A 14512-nucleotide genomic window follows, 5' to 3' on the forward strand; every position below is an offset into this window, starting at 1 on the left:
AAAAATCTTATAGTTTAGGAAGAGGACAAAGATATGATTAACTTTAAAACTACATTCTTCAATAAGGTAGCCCAGGTGAGTATTTAAATGTAATTTTTAATTAATTAAAAATCAATAAAATTTAAAATTCAATTTCTTCACCTCCAACATGTAAAGAGCTTGGAAGTCATTATTTCCTTTCTTGCAATAAGAAAAAAGCTAAGCAAACTGAAAATCAGTGATGTTTCTTGGACCCATCAGGGACTGAGGTTTCAGGGCAAACTATAACCCCAAAATCCAGAGAAACAAGTGAATACAGAGAATCACAGCCAAGATCAGCTTACTTGGAGCAGAAGTCACTAGAGCCAGAAATTGGTAGGACGAAATGCATAAATGGTAATTTTGATGAACTGCTGGAGGTCGAGTGTGGCCTGCAGTGCGGGGAGCCATTCCTGGGGTCAGTACCCTTAAGGGGCAGAGGCAGGTGGGTGTAACTGGAGGAGGGCAAAACCTGTGGGCATCAAGGATCCATTCACCACTAGATCTGGCACCAAAGCAGGGGAGGAGGGTCTGACCTCCCCATTCTTCTATCCTCAATCTGTTGCTGCTACTTCCTGTTGGATTAATCAAACCCAACTGGCATCCAGGCATCAAAGAAGAGAATTGGTGATGCAATACACAGTGGTCAGCTTCTTCTACAAGGGGTGTGTTAGGGAAATAGAGAGTTAAGCCAGCACTAAATCTCTCTACAACAGAGTTGAAATAGTTTAGTTCTTTTTCCATTTTTCTTTTGGTCCCTTCTTTTGTTTTATTCTGATCTTCCGTTTTCATATTCATGAATCTGCTCCTAAATATAATCCTAATAAAATCCAAGTTAATAGCTTCAAAAACAACCATATTATGATATTTTTTGCAAACTATGTCCATTTTAATACTTTTAAAACATTTATACTATATCTGATATTGGTTATTCGATATCTTGTAAATATTTCCGTAACACTTAAGAAAACTCAGAGTTTATCAAAAATACAAGTGAATATTTCACTATATTGTTATCTAAAGTGGTTATATATATTGTCATGTTATTCATTTGAGCAAGACAGGAGAATGTATTGCTTGGGTTTTAGAAATCATTTAAATACATTCAATTATCACTATAAAACAAATATACATTTATAAAGCACTAATGGTTCCAGAATGAATAAATTATAGGTTATTTATCACAGGTTTGGAAATGTAACTTTTCAGATACAATTATATCTGTAAAATATACAGATAAAATATTTAATTGCATAAAATGCTTATATAATAGATAAGAAAAAGATTAAAGCACAAATATAAATGAACAAAAAATATAAAAATTTAAAAAATAAAATGCAGCTCCCGGGCAAGATGGCCAAAAAGGAACAGCCCTGGTCTGCAGCTACTAGTGAGATCAGTGCAGAAGATGGGTGATTTCTGCATTTCCAACCAAGGTACCTGGTTCATCTCATTGGGACTGGTTAGACAGTGGGTGCAGCCCACAGAGGGGGAGCAGAAGCAGGGTGGGCCATCACCTCACCCAGGAAGAACAAGGGGTCAAGGAAGTCCCTCCCTAGCCAAGGGAAGCCGTAAGGGACTGTGTCTTGAGGGACGGTGCACTCCAGCCCAGATACTATGCTTTTCCCATGGTCTTCACAACCCACAGACCAGGAGATTCCCTTGGGTGCCTACACCACAAGGCCTCTGAGTTTCAAGCACAAAACTGGGTGGCCGTTTGGGCAGACACTGAGTTAGCTTCAGGAACTTTTTTTGTACCCCAGTGGCATCTGGAATGCCAGTGAGACAGAATCATTCACTCCCCTGGAAAGGGGACTGAAGCCAGGGAGCCAAGTGGGCTAGCTCAGCAGATCACACCTTTGTGGAGCCCAGCAATGTAAGATCCACTAGCTTGAAATTCTCACTGCCAGCACAGCAGTCTGAAGTCAACCTGGGATGCTCAAGCTTGGTGAGGGGAGGGGTGTCTGTCATTACTGAGGCTTGAATAGGTTCCTCTCACAGTGTAAACAAAGCTGCCAGGAAGTTCAAGCTGGGTGGAGCCCATCACAGCTCAGCAAAACCACTATAGCCAGACTGCCTCTCTAGATTCCTCCTCTCTGGGCAGGGTATCTCTGAAAGAAAGGCAGCAGCCCCAGCCAGGGGCTTATAGATAAAACGCCCATCTCCCTGGGACAGAGCACCTGGGGGAAGGGGTGGCTGTGGTCACAGCTTCAGCAGACTTAAAACGTTTCTGCCTGCTGGCTCTGAAGAGAGCAGTGGATCTCCCAGCACAGTGCTCGAGCTCTGCTAAGGGACAGATCGCCTCCTCAGGTTAGTCCCTGACACCTGTGCCTCCTGACAGGGAGACCTCTTCCAGCAGGGGTTGACAGACACCTCATAAGAAGATCTCCAGTTGACATCTGGCGGGTGCCCCTCTGGGACAAAGCTTCCAGAGGAAGGAGCAGGCAGCAATCTTTGCTGTTCTGCAGCCTCCGCTGGTGATACCCAGGCAAACGGGGTCTGGAGTGGACCCCCAGCAAACTCCAGTAGACCTGCAGAAGAGGGGCCTGACTGTTAGAAGGAAAACTAACAAACAGAAAGCAATAGCATCAATATCAACAAAAAGGATGACCACGCAAAAACTCCATCCAAAGGTCATCAACAGCAAAGACCAAAGGTGGATAAATCCATGAAGATGAGGAAAAACCAGTGCAAAAAGGCTGAAAATTCCAAAAACCAAATGCCTATTCTCCTCCAAAAAATCAAAACTCCTCGCCAGCAAGGGAACAAAACTGGGTAGAGAATGAGTTTGATGAATTGACAGAAGTAGGCTTCAGAAGATGGGTAATAACAAACTCCTCCGAGCTAAAGGAGCAAGTTCTAACCCAATGCAAGAAAGCTAAGAACCTTGCTAAAAGGTTAGAGGAATTGCTAACTAGAATAACCAGTTTAGAGAAGAACATAAATGACCTGATGGAGCTGAAAAACACAGCACAAGAAATTTGTGAAGCATACACAAGTATTAATAGTTGAATCAATCAAGTGGGAGAAAGGATATCAAAGGTTGAAGATCAACTTAATGAAATAAAGCATGAAGACAAGATTAGAGAAAAAAGAATGAAAAGGAATGAACACAGTCTCCAAGAAATATGGGACTACATGAAAAGACCAAACCTATACTTTATTTGTGTACCCGAAAATGACGGGGAGAATGGAACCAAGTTGGAAAACACTCTTTGGGATATTAACCAGGAGAACTTCACCAACCTAGCAAGACAGGCCAACGTTCAAATTTAAGAAATACAGAGAACACCACAAAGATACTCTTCAAGAAGAGCAACCCCAAGACACATAATTGTCAGATTCACCAAGGTTGAAATGAGCGAAAAAATGTTAAGGGCAGCCAGAGAGAAAGGTCAGTTTACCCACAAAGGGAAGCCCATCAGACTAACAGCATATCTCTCAGCAGAAACACTACAAGCCAGAAGAGAGTCAGGGACGACAATATTCAACATTCTTAAAGAAAATAATTTTCAGCCCAGAATTTCATATCCAGCCAAACTGGATTTCATAAGCGAAGGAGAAATAAAATCCTTGACAGACAAGCAAATGCTGAGGGATTTTGTCACCACCAGGCCTGCCTTACAAGAGTTCCTGAAGGAAGCACTAAATATGGAAAGGAAAAACTGGTACCAGTCACTGCAAAAACAAATCAAAATGTAAAGATCATCAGTGCTATGAAGAAACTGCATCAACTAATGGGCAAAATACCAGCTAGCATCATAATGACAGGATCAAATTCACACATAACAATATTAACCTTAAATGTAAATGGACTAAATGACCCCAACTAAAAGACACAGACTCACAAATTGGATAAAGAGTCAAGACCCAGCTCACATGCAAAGAAACACATAGGCTCAAAATGAAGGGATGGAGGAATATTTACCAAGCAAATGGAAAGCAAAAAAAGAAAAAAAAAAATCAGGGGTTGCAATCCTAGTCTCTGATAAAACAGACTTTAAACCAATAAAGATCAAAAGAGACAAAGAAGGGCATTACATAATGGTAAAGGGATCAATGCAACAAGAAGAGATAACTATCCTAAACATATATGCATCCAATACGCATCCAATACAGGAGCACCCAGATTCATAAAGCAAGTCCTTAGAGACTTACAAAGAGACTTAGACTCCCACACAATAATAGTGGCAGACTTTAACACTGCATTGTCAATATTAGAAAGATCAACAAGACAGAAAATTAACAAGGATATTCAGGATGTGAACTCAGCTCTGGACCAAGCAGTCCTAACAGACATCTACAGAACTCTCCATCTCAAGTCAACAGAATATACATCCTGAGAGCACCACATAGCACTTATTCTAAAATCGACCACATAATTGGAAGTAAAACACTCCTCAGCAAATGCAAAAGAATGTAAATCATAACAAACAGTCTTTCAGACCACAGTGCAATCAACTTAGAACTCAGGATTAAGAAATTCACTCAAAACTGCAAAACTACATGGAAACTGAACAACCTGCCCTGAATGACTACTGGATAAATAACAAAATTAATGCAGAAATAAATAAGTTCTTTGAAACCAATGAGAACAAAGACACAATGTACCAGAATCTCTGGGACACATCTAAAGCAGTGTTTAGAGGGAAATTTATAGCACTAAATTCCCACAAGAGAAAGCAGGAAAGATCTAAAACTGACACCCTAACAACACAATTAAAAGAACTAGAGAAGCAAGAGCAAACAAATTCAAAAGCCAGCAGGAGACAATAAATAACTAAGATCAGAGTGAAACTGAAAGAGATAGAGACAGCCTTTAACTCCTGGGCTTAAACAATCCTCCCACCTCAGCCTCCTGGATAGCTTGGACTACAAGCATATACCACCACACCTAGCTAACTTTCACTTTTTTTTTTTTTTTTTTCGGAATTTGCAGTGATAGGGTCTTGCTATGTTGCCCAGGATGGTCTTGAACTCCTGGTCCCAAGTGATCGTCCCACCTCATCTTCCCAAAGCATTAGGATCACAGGTAAGAGCCATCATACCTGGCCTCTTTTCTTATTATGCTATAACCAGGTAGTGTGATTTATCACCTGGTTTTCTTAGCTCTTGTGAAGATCTTTTTGCTGATAGATAGTTACTCAAATAGATGTTTTTACAGAAGGACAATCAGTGGTAAGAACTATTCTACCATCTTGCTCCATTCTCTCCTTGACATCATGGTGATTCTTTTATTCAATTTTATTTAATTTCTATATTTTTCTCTATTATACAAATTTTCTTCATTGATCATAAAAATATTTTTATTTTTATAATTTCAACTTTTATTTTAGATTCAGGAGGTACACGTGAAGGTTTGTTACATGAGTATATTGTATGATGCTGTGTTCGGGATACTAATGATCTAGTCACACAGATAGTGAGTATAGTAAACAATGGTTAGTTTCTCCTTGCCTCCTTTCCTGTCTATTAGTCCCCTGGGGGACTATTGTTGCCATCTTTATGTCCATAAATACTCAATATTTAGCTCCCACTCACAAGTGAGAACATGTGGTATTTGGTTTTCTGTTCCTGCATTACTACACTTAGGATAATGGCTTCTAGCTGTGTCCATGTTGTTGCAAAGGATATGATTTTGTTCCTTTTTATGGCTGAGTATATTTCATGGCTGGGTGTTCCTTTTTATTCCAGGGTATGTATGTACTACATTTTCTTTATCCAATCCACCACTGATGGGCATCTAGATTGATTCCATGTCTTTGTTATTGTGAATACTGCTGTGATGAACATATGAGGTCATGTGATTTTTTGGAAATTTATCCATTTACTCTAGGTTTTCTAGTTTGTGTGCATTTTCCTTTGGTCACATACCCAATAATGGGATTGCTGGGTCAAATGGTAGTTCTATTTTAAGTTCTTTGAGAAATCTCCAAACTGCTTTCCACAGTGGCAGTGTTCCCTTTTCTCCACAGCCTTGCTGGTATCTGCTGTATTTTAACTTCTTAATAATAACAATTCTCTCTGGTATAATATAGTATCTCATTGTGGATTTGATTTACATTTCTCTGATGATTAGCAATGTTGTGCATTTTTCATGTTTGTTGGCTGCTTGTATGTCTTCCTTTGAGAAGTGTCTGTTCATGCTTTTTACCACTTTTTAATGGGATTATTGGTTTTTTGCTTGTTGAAATAAGTTCCTTATAGATTCTTGATATTAGACCTTTGTCAGATGAATAGGTTATGAATATATTCTCCCGCTCTCTAGGTTGTCTATTTACTCTGTCAATAGTTTCTTTTGCTGTGCAGAAGTTCTTTGGTTTACTTAGGTCTCACTTGTCCATTTTTTGTTTTGTTGCAATTGCTTTTGAGGACTTAGTCATAAATTCTTTCCTAAGGCAGATGTCCAGAATGGTGTTTCCTAGGTTTTCTCATAGGATTCTTACAGTTTGAAATCTTACATTTAAATCTTTGATTCATCTTGAGTTAAATTTTGTATATGGTGAAAGGTGGGGGTCCATTTTCATTATTCTGCATATTGCTAGCCAACTATCCCAGCACCATTTATTAAATAAGGAGTCCTTTCCCAATTGCTTATTTTTGTCTGTTTGTCAAAGAGCAGATGGCTATTGGTTTTATTTCTGCATTCTCTATTCTGTTCCATTGGTCTATATGTCTTTTTTGTACAAGTATCATGCTGTTTTGGTTACTGTAGCCTTATAGTATAGTTTGAAGTCAAGTAATGTGATGCCTCTGGCTTTGTTCTTTTTGCTTATGGTTGTTTTGGTCATTCAGACTTTTTTATATAAATTTAAAAATATTTTTTCTAATTCCATGAAAAATGACATTAATAGTTTGGTAGAAATAGTGTCAAATCTGTAGATTGCTTTGGGGAGTATGGCCATTTTAACTATATTTATTATTTCAATCCATAAGCATGTTATATTTTTCTGTGTCATCTATAATTTCTTTCAGCAGTGTTTTGTAATTCTCCTTACAGAGATCTTTCACCTCCTTGATTAGATAAGCTAGATGTATTCCTAGGTATTTATTTTTTGTGTGGCCATCTATTTGCATACTTTTTATTTCCTTTTCTTGCCTCATTACTCTGGCAAGAACTTTAGTACTATGTTGAACAGGAGTGGTGAAAGTGAGCATCGTTGTCTTGTTCCAGTTGTCAAAGGGAATGGTTCCATTTTTTGCCCATTCAGTATAATGCTGGCTATGGGTTTGTCATTGATAGCTTCTATTATTTTGAGGTAAGTTCCTTCAGTGCCTATTTTGTTGAAGGTTTTTATCATGAAGGGATGTTGGATTTAATCACAGGCTTTCCCACACCTAATTATATACTCATATGGTTTTATTTTTAATTATCTTTATGTGGTAAATCACATTTATTGATTTGTGTATGTTGAGCCAAGCTTGTATCCCAGGAATTAAGGCAAGTTAATCATGGTAAATTATTGATGTGCTGTTAAATTCAGTTTGCTTACATTTTGCTGAGGATATTTGCATCTATATTCATCGGGGATATTGTTCTGTAGCTTTATTTGTTGTTGTGTCTTTGGCAGGTTCTGGTATTAGGGTGATGCTGGCTTCATAAAGTGAGTTACGGAGTAGTCCCTCATCTGTGAATTTTTAGAATAGTTTCAGTAAAATTGCTCAGCTCTTTTTTGTAAGTCTGATAGAATTCAGTTGTGAATCCATTTGGTCTGGGTCTTTTCTTGGTTGGTAGGTTTTTCATTACTGGTTCAATTATGGAACTTGGTGCTGGTCTGCTAGGGTTTCAATTTCTTCCTGGTTGGATCTTGGGAGATTGCATGTTTCCAGGAATTTATCCATTTCCTCTAGATGTTCTAGTTTGTGTGCATAGAGGTGTTCATAATAGTCTCAGAGGAGCTTTTGTATTTCTGTGGGATCAGTGGTAATGTTGCCTTTGTCATTTCTGATTGTGCTTATTTGGATCTTCTCTCTCTCTCTTTTTTTTTTTCTTTTTTAGTCTAGCTAGTTGTCTATCGATCTTGTTTATCCATTCAAAAAACCAATTTTTGGTTTCATTTATTCTTCGTGTGGATTTTTGGGCCTCAATTTTGTTAGTTCTGCACTGATTTTAGTTATTTCTTTTCTTCTGCTAGTTTTGGGGTTTTGTTCTTGTTCTTCTAATTCCACAAGGTGTTATGTTAGAGTGTTAATTTGACATCTTTCTAACTTTTTAAGGTAGGTATTTAGTGCTATAAACTTCCCTCTTATCACTGCTTTTGCTGCATTCCAGAGATTTTGGTATGTTGTATCTCTGCTTTCACTTATTTCAAAAGATTTTTTTATTTCTGCCTTAATTTCATCATTTACCCAAAAGTCATTCAGGAGAAAGTTTTTAAATTTCCATGTAATTCCATGATTTGGGGAGATCTTGGTATTGCTTTCTATTTTTATTCCACTGTGTCTGTGAGTATGGTTGGTATGATTTCAACTTTTAAAACTGTATTGAGACTTGCTTTATGTCTGAGCATGTGGTCAATCTTGGAGTATGTTCTGTGTACAGATGAGAAGAATGTATATTCTGTGGTGATCAGCGGAGTGTTCTCTAGATGTCTATTAGGTCCAATTGGTCAAGTGTCAAATTGAAGTCCAAAATTTCTTGTTAGTTTTCTACCTCAATGGTCAGTTTAACACTGTCAATGGGATGTTGAAGCTTTCTACTACTATTGTTTGTCTTGCTAAGTCTTTTCATAGGTCTAGAAATCATAGTTTTAAGAATCTGAGTGTTCCAATGTTGGCTGCATATATATTTGGGATAATTAACTCTTCTTGTTGAATTGAACCCCTTATCATTATGTACAATATGTGAACACCAAAAAATCACAGAAGGAATACTGCTTGGTCTTTGAATTTTTGGGGGTGATATTCAGAATTAAACAGCTATTTTTAAGGGAAAGAATAAAGTAATATGTTAAACTGACAGATATTTTAAAATTAAATAATATAAAAGACATGTGGAAAATATATAGATATACATACATGCACATACACTTACATAAGGGAGAAATGATTTTAAAATAATATCAAATCCCATAAAACTATTCAAAGATGACAAGGAAAATTAGCACCCCCTGAAAACAATAAGTTAATGTTGTTCAAATACTACTGTGACTCCCTTTATTTTCAAAAGGTATCATGGAACTACTTTTCAATGTGAGTGCTTGTCTACTTGTATGTCGAAGGACCTCTCAATACTTGGGAGGTGTTTTTTTTGTTTGTTTTGAGACAGAGTCTCGCTCCGTTACCCAGGCTGGAGTACACTGGCACGATCTTGGCTCACTGCAACCTCTGCCGCCTGGGTTCAAGCAATTCTCCTCCCTCAGCCTCCCGACTGGGACTACAGGCAAATGCCAACGCCTGGCTCATTTTTGTATTTTTATTAGAGAAGGGGTTTCACCATATTGGCCAGGCTGGTCTTGAATTCCTGACCTCGTGATCCACCTGCCTTGGCCTCCCGAAGTGCTGGGATTACAGGCGTGAGCCACAGTGCCTGGCCCCATACTTGTGAGTTTTAAAGCAATTTCTGGAACATTTTCAGAAGACTCTTGAGTTGTACTTGCTTATAAAAGAAAACTTGTATACCTGTTGTATCACGAACTGGTGTGAAGTAGTCATGCAACTCTTGGCTACTGAATATATCCTTCACATATTTCAGCAAGAGAATGTTTTTAGTAAAAGGTAAAAAAGTCTTTTTTTTTTTTTTTTTGAGACGGAGTCTTGCTGTGTCATCCAGGCTGGAGTGCAGTGGCTGGATCTCAGCTCACTGCAAGCTCCGCCCCCTGGGTTTACACCATTCTCCTGCCTCAGCCTCCCAAGTAGCTGGGACTACAGGCGCCCGCCACCTCGCCCGGCTAGTTTTTTTTTGTTGTTGTATTTTTTAGTAGAGATGGGGTTTCACCGTATTAGCCAGGATGGTCTCGATCTCCTGACCTCGTGATCCGCCCATCTCGGCCTCCCAAAGTGCTGGGATTACAGGCTTGAGCCACCGTGCCCAGCCAAAAATGTCATTTTTTAAAAATTTTATGTTTATATAGTTTGATTTCCACAATACCCAGTGCCTGACTCTTTGGGTGGCTTTACTAATATTTTGCATTGCCTTTATCACAGGTTTGCTATCACCCCTATGTTTGAGAGGAAGAATAATTTTTAAATTTATGTATTTATTAACTAAATATACAAAATACACCTGATGTTAATTTTAAATGATCTTTAAAATTAAATGTACTACTAATTATTACATAAAACATAAGTTTATAGGACGTCAACAAAAAATTACTAGGTTTGAGGTTTTAAGGTTCATCTGAATGAGGGAGGAGTTTCCATCTCATTGTTGTATCAACTTCTTCATCAAAATTTCCCACTTCCTGCTCTTTAGAAAGCTCTAAGAATACCTAATTAGGAGACAAAGAAGAAGGAAAGAAGGAAGAGAGATTATCAAGTTGTTGGTCTTCCAAACGAATAGGAAAATGCATGTTGCTTTCATGTGAAATTTACCAGGATGATACAAAGTCAAACCAGTTGACTTACCTTCTCCAATGTGCACTGAGAGAGGCTGTATTCTTCCAGGTTAAAGTTATGCTTCACTGATGGAAAAAAAAAAAGACTAGTATTAAGAGTAGATGCTTACAATTTATTACCAATAATTTTTTCAAAATCACAAATAATAAAAATGTAAATCATTAATATAAATAAAGTTGAATAAGCAAATACCTGATGTAAGGATGAAATAATGAAAGCCATAAAGATTTAATGTACATACTATATTAATATTGATGTTATCATTTTCTCATATTATGTTTCAGTAATATTTGTTTTGGTATTGCATGCATATGTATTTGGAAGATACATATGTTCCTTGAAGAACTAATCATCGGTCAAAATATTGTTACACATGAGGAAGATCCTATCCCATCCTCTTTAAGAGAACTCAAAACTCCCTTCATCCAGTTCATCTGTTATATCACCTCTCTGCTGGACTTCCTCACCAAAAAGTCTGTGTGACAGTTGTTACCAGATTCACATATCCATGTGTGCATACTTCACCATTTATACACTAAGAATCTGCTAGGTGTGAGGCACTCGTAGATACCAGAAATAGAACAGTCAAGAAAATAGACAAATACTCCTGCCTTGATGTAGTTTGCATTTTAGTGGGAGGAATTAGTGACATTAAATACACAAACACTTAAATATATGATAAAGTTAATGATGACAGTGGCTTTAAAGAAAAATAAAGCTGATTAAAATAAATAGGGAGCACTGGGCATTCTTTTTTACCAGATAGTCATATCGAGAAGGCTACAGTAATCAGGTAATAATTGAAGCAACACCTGAAAATGGGAGGAAGAGACCTGGATGCTTAGGAAGGAGAATTCCAGGAAGAAGGATTAGCAAGTACAAAGTCCTGAGGCAGGAGCTTACATGTCTGGCAGTATTTAGGAAGAACTAGAAAGTCATCTGTCTAGTGTGGAAGGAACAAAGCAGAGATATACATTATGACATATATTATGTCAAACATAATGAGCCAGGCATTGTTCTAGGTGCTTAAAATATTTACTCATTTAATCCTAACAACGTGGCCAAGTGGGCACTAAGAGTATCCATCATTGTAGAGACGAACCATCTAGATATGCAGGGATTGAGTACCTCACCCAACGTCACCCAGCTAGTAAGCAACAGGCCTGGGCTGAGAACCCAGAAAGATGGGCTCTAGAGTTTGAGTTCTTCACCATTATGCTGTGCTGAGAAAACTACACCACGATGGTCTGCTGTTGGGAATGATGGGGTCGAAAGCAGAGAAAATGATGACAGGAGAGTGAGTGTGGACAATTTCAATTAGCAAGAGGAGTTACACACAATCCAGGGGACGGTCGAAGCTATCATTCAAATAAGAAGGCCAAATACACGTGCACAGACACAAGGAGGTTGATGGATAGATGGAAACTTTCTCTGTTGCTTCTATTTTATTAGTGAAATACAAAGCAAGGGCATCTACTGAGGGAGAAAAGTGGGAAGGAGGTGGATATGTAAGGAAAGAAAGGGAGTAAAGTAATAATTTGGGACACTTGGTGTGAATGGATTATACAGGCCACACACAGGGCTTTTAGGGTGGGATGCCATGGCTTCACAGTAAGAACAGTCAAGCATGTGTGTTTCCTGCAGCTTCAGTCCCTGCACTGGAGATTAACCTCTTTTCATAGAATCAGATTAACCTAAACTGGGGTTAAATCGCACCATTACCTACCATTAGGATTCTTAAAAATCATGCCCTACAGGCCTGTTTTAAAAAATTGTCACCCAATTAGCTTCCATTAAATTATTATTTTAGTGTTAGTTAATTCTTCAAAAGATTTATTTGAATGTGGTCACTCTTACCTGCCTCTAATTTGTGAAAGGCCTGCGATAGAGGGTAAACGTCTGCCACTGGCAGCTTATAGGTTAACAAGGAGGAATACCTGAAAACAGGAAGATGTCGTATTCAACTCTGAGTTTCAAGGGGAGAAAATGAGCATCAGAATAAATATTGATACTACCAACAATTTTCTTCTTAAAATAAAAGTAATACAAATTAATGTATGGCTTAAATATGAAATCATAGCATTGTTTTGAAATGATTTTTGGTATCTGGCTGTTGCAGACAGCTCTCCTGGTAATAACTCAGCATAATTACACATGTGCTTAGCTTATGCAAAACCTTTGCTTGTTGAAAATCTGGTATTCTGAACTATTCCCTCTGGTTAGTTCAAATTAGTTTGGCAATTAACCCAAAATAAGTGTTCATCTTTGTCATCAGAGAGCTAATTCATTGTTTTGTTTTTTTAATGAATGCATTTTTTCTTTATTTCTTACACTTCCAGCAATTTGCATTACATTTACAATGGAAAATATAAACATTTAAATAAAAGTAAATTCAGGACTATTTTGTAAAACCATAAATAGTGGCAAATCTTGGTGATGGAGGTTGATATTGGCAAAAGATCTGCAGAGAAGACATACTTACTTTGAAGGCTTTCTAGGCCCTAGGGCCATCCAGAAGTAAGGAAATTGATAGAGCTGGGCTGCCAATCAAAAAACCTCAGAATCTCCTTGATTCCCCCTCCTCCCAGAAGTCTAACTTGTAAAGAATAACATGAGGTTGGGAGAGTTGGAGTTAGCAGTAGAGGAAGGACATAAAATACTTTAACTAAATACTTCCCTGACCTCTAAGGAAGAGCTATAATTGATTTGGGGCATCTTGCTTCTGTGTGCTACTTCTGGCTGTAAACCCTCATGCCCTATTCCCAAACAGGGGTTTGGTGCTCCCAGGTGGCACTAAGGTTGACCAGACGTCCAGGATTGGCCCTTTTCAGACCAGCCCCTGCTCTTTCTGTCTTATCATTTTTGATCTTCCCACTTATATTAAAACCGCTTCTCTGATTTGTGACACCAAACGTCTGGGAATGGGACGAAGTTATATGTTCTGATATCTATCTTAGAAAATTTAATTACATTTACACTGGGCTAAAATAAAATAGTAGCTTTTATGTCCTATTTTTTGAAGTGCTTATCTCTCCACGGCAATTTCGAATTCAGTTTCTGCTCCACCTTCTTGCCCTCCCCCAAACAACATACAGACGTACACAAACACACACACACACACACACACACACACAGATATGTGGGCATGCACACACACATACACACACACCCCTTTCCAGTCTCCATTTTAAGGTACGAAAATTCCATTAAAGAGAGACTCTTTGATGATCTCAATTGCCATTTGTTTCCTATGGGGAAAATTCACCCTAAATATTTACATTTTTTACATTTAAAAAATTTATATATGTTAAGCGTTTATAAGGAGGCCCAGGAAGGACACCACTGTGGTCCTGTGTGGGTTTCAGTCATCAGAAGCTCCTTTCCCCAAGTCTTTCCAAGTCCCCCTCTGGAGCTGGGAATCAGCCTGGGATGGCCAAGGAGGGTGTGCCTGGGCTGCCCCGAGGGACACAGCTTCCTGAGTAGGTCTCAATCTCTTATAATCTGGAATACTGAACAAATCAGTTTCTGCGGTCCCTAACTTTTATTTTGAAGTAAAATCACCATGAATTTCTCACACAGCTAAAAGGAAACCACTGAGTGGATAAAGCCTCTGTATTTCTCCATAATCAAAAGCCCGTCTCACCTTTCCTGCCCTGCTGCCTGTGAGAAAAGCTCCAGAATCTCAGTGTGGACCAAAGTCACTTGAGAAGGTTCCTTCACTTTCAGCTCTAGAATGTAATCCTTGCCAAGTTTGTTTTTCAGGTGTTGGATGGAACCAATGCATCTATGGGCAAGAAAGAGAATATGTTGGAAAAAAATATTGCCCTTTTTTTTAAATGTTATTCTTAAATTTCAAATGTAGAAGAAAAGGTGTCACCAAGGAAGCCAAACGGAAGGGCTCCAGCCACACAGGGATTTTGCTCTTTCCATGGGAAAT

At 38.3% G+C, this 14512-nt stretch overlaps 1 protein-coding gene across 3 annotated transcripts in view; it reads right to left on the reverse strand.

Annotated features, from left to right (window-relative positions):
• Nucleotides 1-10078: 10078 nt before the first annotated feature.
• ABCA6 (ATP binding cassette subfamily A member 6) overlaps nt 10079-14512 on the reverse strand; it is a 61079-nt gene continuing 56645 nt past the window's right edge. For all 3 annotated transcript variants that reach the window (XM_033181973.1, XM_033181972.1, XM_033181974.1), the window contains 4 exons: nt 14219-14359; nt 12433-12512; nt 10585-10640; nt 10079-10448 (listed from right to left, as the gene is read on the reverse strand). In XM_033181973.1, coding sequence (XP_033037864.1) covers nt 10347-10448; nt 10585-10640; nt 12433-12512; nt 14219-14359 — 379 coding nt within the window. In that variant the 3' untranslated portion in view covers nt 10079-10346. The remainder of the gene's footprint in view (nt 10449-10584; nt 10641-12432; nt 12513-14218; nt 14360-14512) is intronic.

The sequence above is a fragment of the Trachypithecus francoisi genome, unplaced genomic scaffold, assembly GCF_009764315.1.
Source record: "Trachypithecus francoisi isolate TF-2019V2 unplaced genomic scaffold, Tfra_2.0 Lachesis_group20, whole genome shotgun sequence".
NCBI classification, from domain to species: Eukaryota; Metazoa; Chordata; class Mammalia; order Primates; family Cercopithecidae; genus Trachypithecus; species Trachypithecus francoisi.